This window comes from Bufo bufo, chromosome 8, assembly GCF_905171765.1.
Source record: "Bufo bufo chromosome 8, aBufBuf1.1, whole genome shotgun sequence".
Classification (NCBI taxonomy): Eukaryota; Metazoa; Chordata; class Amphibia; order Anura; family Bufonidae; genus Bufo; species Bufo bufo.
The window spans coordinates 189,394,480-189,402,667 of NC_053396.1; the positions used below are offsets into that span (position 1 = coordinate 189,394,480).

Here is an 8,188-nt window from a genome sequence, read left to right on the forward strand (position 1 = left end):
TCATGCCCTGACATCCTACAGTAGACACATCACCTGCAATATAGTATTTATGTAGGACATGAACCTTTGCTTAAGAAAAAAATAATTCTGGATGCCTTCCTAAGTGTACAATAAAAGCCATTCTACTTAAAAACCACCATTTCTCTTGGAGAGTGGTCACATCCCAGGAGAGGAGACCCTGGATCAAGTTACAACAGCTGCTCAGAAACTCTGCCTGTTGTAACTTTCTAGAGGAGGGGGGGGGCAGAACTTCGAGACTCACATCTCTGACCTTATCTGGTAAAGTGTCCCTGCTGCCCTCTGATGGTATCAACCATCATAATAAAACAGAAAGTACGTGTCTTTCTTCAGTCATTACAGTAGACCGCCATTTTTTTTTATTTTTTGTGTGAAGTCTGCACTGCCGCTCAATACAAACCATCTCTAAAATAATGTATATTATGCAAATAAGATTCCAAAGTCTTGACCAGAAAGGTGAAGACAAAGCAGTTGAGCTCAGACAAATAATACAAGGGACTGGAGAGAATATTTATGAAATCATTTATTAATCCTGAGAATAAAGTGTTAAAAAAAAAAAATGTGTAGAAGCAAAAAATCGGTGAGACTGTCGTTGGGTTCATCTTGGTGTACTGCACAGCTTTATCTGGGAGTGGCCCCGCTCGCTGGCGTTTTAGCTTTTCCCGTCATTAAGTGCTCGGCTAAGATGAAAGAAACAAGAGTTCATCCAACCTGAAGAAAGAAAGCAAAAAGGTCAGCGTCTACAGAAGTGGCCAGGGTCCTTAAAGTTGCTTAAAGGAACAGAACCCAAAACTTTCAGTCCATGTGTCTTTGTAACGCTTCCTGTCTGCTCCAGCATGTGCGACCACCTCAGTCAGATGGACAGGAAAAAAAAACAAAAAAAAAAAACACAGCAGGTGGCACTATACCGGTACCGATACTATACAGTATTTTTCCTGGGACAATCCCTTTACTGTCAGGAGGTGTTGTCCTAAAGCAGGGCTCGACAAATCCCAACCGCCAGGTCGCCATGGCTACCAGGAATTTGGTCCTGGCGCTTGGGTATTTGTCAGCCCGTTTTCAAAGATGCGCTCTCGGCGCGCACCATGGTTTCCTGAGACGGCACAGTGGAGAAGGAGAGGAGTCCCTCCCTCCCCACTGTGCGCGGCTGCCGCTGACCACCAATGAGAACAGAGTAGGAGGAGGAGGGGAGGGACTGTGGCCACTGCGCCACCAATGAATGCCTGAATACCAATGTGCCGGCCATATCCCGGCCCCTATGACTGCACGCTGTGATCCGCGCGATTAACCCCTCAGTTGAGGGGTTAATCGAGCGGATGACATCGTCCTGTCAGAGGTTGGAATGTTTGTCTGCATTGGTGGCAGTGGGCAGTTCCGATCGGAGTCCCAGCTGTGTAATGCTGGGGCTCCGATCGGTTACCATAGCAGCCAGGAGTCACGCTACTGAAGTCCTGGCTGCGATGGTATGTTAGTGAGCAGCATCATACTCACGTGCGCCGTGGCACTCCTTCTGTCTGTGCGGCTCATTGCTAATGCTTATAGCATTAGCAATGCGCCGCACAGACCTATGAGAAGGAGCTCCCAGCGATCACGGCGCACGTGAGTATAATGCTGCTCACTAACATACCATCGCAGCCAGGACTTCAGTTGCGTCCTGGCTGCCATGGTAACCGATCGGAGCCCCAGCATTACACTGCTGGGACTCCGATCGGAACTGCCCACTGCCACCAATGATGGGGGGGGGACCCTGTGGCCACAACCACCAATGATTAATACCTGTCCTAAAGAAACACTGGCTACAGGTTTTAGACCAGGAAAATCAAGCACCGAAAACAGACGCTTAAAGTGTTTAGTCTTCACTTTTCTCGACAAAATGGATGAAGTGGGCAGGGCTTAACAGGAGGGGGACAATTTACCATCATTAACACCAGAAACTGGTGTCAATGCTAGTTCCAATCTATGCCGGCTCATAGCTTCCATAGGTTTCCAGTGTAGACCGTCCTCACCTTTGCTACTAACACAGTAAACTTCTTTACGTTCCCAATTTTAGCATCCCTTCATGGCAGCCTGAATGGCGACCTCAATCTTCTGTAGCTTCACACTGCTGTCCACAAAACCGTCTCCATTCTAAGACACAAATAAGGGTTAATTGCCTACTTTTAAAAAAAAAACAAAAAAAAAACACACACGACTTGTCCACTTTCACACAAGTTTAAGAACCAAAAGCAGGAGTGGGTCCAGAACATGAAAGAACTACACTACTGACCACATCAAAGTAGCCTGAGAGGGTTTGTCCAGGATTTGATATCCTCAAAATAGAGGGCTCTACAGCATATACCGAGACATCTCCAGCTATACAATTTTTAATTATTAGCACAGAAAAATTGGGCATTAAAAATTAAGTTAAAAGGGTGGATGTTGCCTTTATTGTCTGGAGGAAAAGTTCTGCAACCTTCTAATGAACTTTGCCTTTCATTTCCTCACCATTTACAAGATCACTGCTTACTGTCAGAGTGGAATCTTCCCAGAGGCCAAAAAAAATAAAATCTAACCTGGCCCAGTATTCCCCCCCCAGAGAGCGTGTCCCGTCTTGACAGTCCTTCAGCAGCACAAAAGTCTGTCCCCATTGTGTCATGTAGAAGGCATCATCCAGACAACTACAGCAAACGCGTCCAAGGTATCAGCCTGACCAAAAACCCAATGACGGGACCCTTTATGGAAGGGTGCAATACACAAAGCATTACCAAGAACCTTGATGCTCCTGGTAATAAAATAGTCCAAGTCTGACAAGTAATCCCTACCGACCCATGGGGAGAGTCTAGAGCAGGACTGGTTACTCAGGTTTTCATGACTTGCAGACATGGATCACCTTGTTTAACTGCTTGTCAGACTTAAACCAAGGTTACCAAATGCAACAAAACATAACTAAAAATAGAAGTTGTGCAAGTAAAAAAAAAAAAATTTAAAGTTGGAAAAGTCTGTCACCAGCATATAAAAAGACCTGGACGCTCACCAAGGAGCGGAAGACCCGTGAGGAGACCGGAGAGCCAGCCAGCTAGGGTCGTATGCAACTAGTGGTTTCTCAGCTGCTAAAGAACAGACCACCAGCCCCAAGTTGTCTACTTTCCAAGACTACACTTTACAGACAAGCAATAAAAGGAACATGTCTGAGATAAATCCTCTTGGGATAGATTAGTAATTTTTGAGGCCCTTGAAGGAAACTCAAAAGCAAAGTCCTAAGGCCGGCCATACACCATAGATAACTGTCAGACAAAGTCTCCTCCTGACCCAATATACAGACAACCAGAGCCTGGTGGAGATCCCCTGGTGGCTGCCACTTTTACAGTAGATGGGCAAGCGGTTGAGGGTTCCGCAGGGGAGGGACCTTTTTTCACACCACTGTCTGACAGTAAAGAGTTTGGAACTGCTACCTCTACAGTTAGGAGGCTGCTCGGTAGTGAAAACCTTTCTAGGGTCCAGTTACCTTCTTTGAGTGCACAAGCTTCCCATTAACGGACACTTCGAACTTCCCTGTGGACGTTGGAGTACCTTCGCCATCCTGAAATGGACAAGTTACACCTGTAAACGTGGTCTTCGCCTATTCTGTGTAATGCATGGTAAACGTTAAGAGGGAACTTACAATTCTCAGCAGGCCGGGGAACCTCTTCTCTAGTTCCTTCTTCAACTGCTGAAACTAGAAGACAATTGACATCAGTTATATCTACAGTGGGAACCTATTGTAGAACCATTGTCAACAGCAAAAAAGATTCTCCACTACCCCCCTCCCCTATATTTAAGGGGTTGGCCCATCTCATACATTGGGGGCATATCGCTAGGATATGCCCCGAATGTCTCATAGCTGCAGACCCGCACCTATCTCTTGAATGGAGCCCACAGAGAAGGCGGGCACACTGCATGCGCGGCCGCCAGTCCTTCCTAGTGATATGCCCCCAGTGTATGAGATAGGCCACCCCCTTTAACGTGTTTCTCACTAGGCTCACTCCCTGTCCACACTGGGGGCATAGACTGCACATCAAAAATTTACAGCAAAATTCGGATTTTGCTGCAGATTTCACCCCATGCATTGCAAAGAGTGAACTTTCAATGGACATGCAGAAGGCAAGTCTCAATGCAGATTCCACAGACTGTGTAGCAGGGCACGGATCAGATTAGAAGAGTGCATGTGCCCCATGTTAACACCCCCCAACAGGAGCTGGCCACCCACTAATGATGTGATGTAAAGCAAGTACTGTACTGACATCTAGTGGGCAGTATGAAAACAGCACCAGATGAACTTTACAAATATGCATGACTTTTATTAAAATAAAACAAACTACTAATATATATATTATTAATTTTTTTGCCACAGTCTCATTCTTCTTAACCCCCACACACTCCATCACACCCAATATGTAGTCCATGTAAGGACACGGAACAGTTATTTTAATAGGGCGTGCCCATTAATGCTACATTCATAACTTAAGCAATAATAACCAAGGGAAGGGAAAAAAAATAAAAATCAAAAAAAAAAAATCAGCAGAGATAAAAGGATTAACTAACAGCATGAAGCTCATCAAGAACATCTAACACAAGTAGTTTCTCATTTTGTGACCACACGAGAGCGGTCTTACCTTAGGGCGGTACCCTCAGGCGCCACTAAAAGTGAAAAAAAAAAAAAAGTAGATTAGATGCTTTTCTGTTCAATCACATAAGAGACATTGCAAAAAAAAATAAATAGAAAAATAAAAATAAATCCGAATTGTGGGAATATTGGACAGAATAGCACCATATAAAAGGGGGGGGGGGGGGGGGGGGGGGGACTACTCATCGCCGATGTGACCAGTGACTGGCTGAGCAGACATCTCCTGACACTGTCCAGACGGAACAAAGAAGTGGAAAACCCAGTAACTTGGAACGGCAGCGGACTGGCGAGCCAAGTACTGTCTTATTGTTTTTTTTTTTAAACATCATTCTGCCCCTGATCTGAAAACTAGAGAACCCCTTTAAAGGGGTTCTGCAGTTTGTTTAAACTGATGATCTACCCTCTGGATAGATCAGCATCTGATCGGCGGGGGTCCGACACCCGATACGCCCACCAATCAGCTGTTTGAGAAGGCAGCGGCGCTGGCAGTAGTGTTGCGGCCTTCTTACTGTATACCGCAGGCCCAGTGACGTCACGACTGGTATTATGGCCTGGGCGCAGCTAAGCTCTGGTCACTTGAATGGAGCTTAGCCGCGCCCAGGCCAGTTGATACTATTCTTGATGTCACTGGGCCTGCGGTAAACAGTGAGAAGGCCGCGACACTACTGCCAGCGCCGCTGCCTTCTCAAACAGCTCATCGGCAGGGGTCCCGGGGGTCGGACCCCCGCCGATCAGATGCTGATCTATCCAGAGGATAGATCAGTTTAAACAAACTGCAGAACCCCTTTAAAGGCTAGAGCTTTATAGACTTACAGGGACATCAAGATGGTGGACTTCAGGCAAGTTAAAGTAATTCCCGTATGCCCTCCGAGACATCAGGTCCATGAACGGGCCACATGTCCCGGAGGGGCATTGATCGTGCACACAGGCGTACACAACACCATTGTCATCTATGATGTTGTGTGCACGAGCAATGCCCCTCCAGGACATGCCAAAAGTGTTAAAACGTGTCCAAAAAATAATAAAACACCCAAAGAAAACCTGATGTGGATTCTGCATCATATTTTTTTTTTTGAGAGCACAAAATACTCTGTGAACATACCTTATTGAAATCTATAAGGAAAACCCCTCTACAGAAGGTGCGGAGCTGCACACACAATTGACATGCTACAGATTTTAAATCCATGCAAAAAAAAAAAAAAAAACATTCTATTACCAAGTGCAGTTAATTTAAGGGTATGACCACACGGCGTGGTTGCAACATGGTCATGAGGGGTTCGAGTACCATGCGTCCAACAGGGCCACGGTGGGCTCCATGGAAACTAATTTAGAGTGCTTTCACACGAGCGGTTTTCTTTTCCGGCATAGAGTTCCGTCACAGGGGCTCAATACCTGAAAATAACTGATCAGGCAAATCCCCATGCATTCTGAATGGAGAGTAATCCGTTCAGGATGCATCAGGATGTCTTCAGTTCAGTCATTTTGACTGATCAAGACAGAGATAAAACCGCAGCATGCTGCGGTTTTATCACCCGCGAAAAAAAGCTGAAGACTTTCCTGAATGCCGGATCCGTCCTTCCGGCCTGCGCAGACCGGTAAAAATGTGAAAAAAATATAAATACAAGACGGATCTGTCTCAAATGCTTTCAGTCATATGCAAATCGGCAGATCCGGCGGGCAGTTCAGACGACAGAACTGCCTGCCGGATCATACTGCCGCAAGTGTGAAAGTAGCCTAAGACGGCACTGTTCAGTGGGTGTGTATTGTTAACAGCCGGGCAGCGTACTGCCATTAACGGCACAGACCCACTGAACAGCGCAGTCTTCATTAGCACAGCCACGTCACAACAGTGACACAACCGCGCCGTGTGGTCGTACCCTAAGGCCACCTGCACACAGGTGCGGGTGAACGCACATAAGATCCGCACAAACTTCCGTTCGGATTTATGTGCGTTTCTGCAGCATATCCGCACCAAAATCCACAATGTTGCAGATTTTATGCGGTTCTGTCGCAGAGCGCACCCTTCCGATGAAAAGCGTGACATTCGCAGCTAAAACCGCAAACATATTTGACATGCTACAGATTTTGAAGTCCGCACAGCAGGTCAATTTCCACATGGGAAAAAAATAATAATCCGCTGAGTACATGAGATTTGTCTCATCTCCTGGTGCTGTAACATGCTGCGGTTTTTCTGCACACAAACGTCTTTTTTCCGTTTGGTTCCGCATACAGAGCTGTAAAAAAAACTATTCACTTCAATGGGTCAGAAAAAAAAAAAAAAAAATTTCATGTGCATTCCGTTTGGCCGTTTTGCAAAAAAAAATAAAAAATGATATATATATATTATATATAAAAATAACGTGTCCAATTCTTGTCTGTTTTGCAGATGAGGACATGCATTGTTACAATGGATCTGCAAAAAAAAAACGGATGCAATACAGATGTCGCAAGGATATCAGTGTTTTTTTTTTTTGCAGATCCCCGTTTTGCAGACTGCAAAATACATAGTCGTGTGCATGAGCCCATAGGACTCAGTCGGCTGTATGCTGTCCACAAAAATGCAGATTTTTTTTTTGTGTGGATCCATTCACTTCTATGGGGCCCTTTTCTTCCGTTCCACGGCTCCGCAAAACAAACTAAACATGACGTATGCGCATTTTTGCTGGCAGCATACAGCCGTCTAAATGAGCCCTTAGGGTCCATTCACACATCCGTATGTGTTTTGCGGATCCATAAAACACGGACACCGGCAATGTGCATTCCGCATTTTACAGACAGCAAATCGCCGGCACTATAATAGGATAGGCCTAATCTTGTGGGATGAGAATAGGACATGTTCTATTTTTTTTTCCAGGAACGGAATTGCAGACTCCATGGAGCCAATACATTTTAATGCTGTACAGAAACAGCATTAAATTATTGGAACAAATCAACTTTGGATCTATGATCCGAGGGTCGATCCACTGGATCCCAGGGTAGTATCCACAAGCCGCAGCCAATTCAGGATACTGCAAAGCTGGGTACAGACACCCCCTCCACTAGAGGGCAGGGCTCTCCTCACCAGTACACCACATAGACCTCGATGCTCTGCGTTCCCGACATGGCTTCAGTCTCACTCGTGTCCGTGCAGCTGTCACTGTGCCTCCCAGCTCCGTCCGATGCTCATAAATGGCAGCTGGCCACGCCCACCCTGCTGACTCACCCTGACTGCACCACACAGAAGAGGAGGGGGAGACCTAGGACTGTACCATTCCTCGCCCCGAGCTTAAAACACCTCAGGGAACAAAATTCAGAAAACATAATTGATTTTTTTTTTATCAATGCATTAATTATTACATAAGTATAACGTATTATACATCTATATAGCATCTTATTGTCAAAGATATTTAATAGGAAATACAACGCTCTGATGAATGGATCGTCCGGATGCACCCCCATGCGTGTTAATGGAACCTTCCAGAAGAAAAGCTAAGAGCCCCCTTGAAGAGGCATCTTTTGTTGTCATGCTGCAGACTGGGGGGTTTTATT

The 8,188-nt window shown here is 45.7% G+C and overlaps 1 protein-coding gene across 3 annotated transcripts; it reads right to left on the reverse strand.

The window, feature by feature from the left end:
- Positions 1-525: 525 nt before the first annotated feature.
- Positions 526-7,854, reverse strand: SELENOW (selenoprotein W). Of its 3 annotated transcripts, none has more exons than XM_040405916.1 (6): positions 7,722-7,854; positions 4,650-4,674; positions 3,659-3,712; positions 3,503-3,577; positions 2,025-2,145; positions 526-729 (listed from the first exon to the last, which is right to left on the reverse strand). In XM_040405916.1, exons 1-5 carry the CDS (start codon positions 7,760-7,762, stop codon positions 2,065-2,067), a joined length of 276 nt encoding a protein of 91 aa, XP_040261850.1. In that variant the 5' UTR covers positions 7,763-7,854; the 3' UTR covers positions 526-729; positions 2,025-2,064. The 3 variants fall into 3 exon arrangements, with proteins under 3 accessions (XP_040261850.1, XP_040261852.1, XP_040261851.1); XM_040405918.1 differs by having other exon boundaries at positions 526-727; positions 2,022-2,145; XM_040405917.1 differs by having other exon boundaries at positions 526-723; positions 2,018-2,145.
- Between the last annotated feature and the right edge of the window lie 334 nt (positions 7,855-8,188).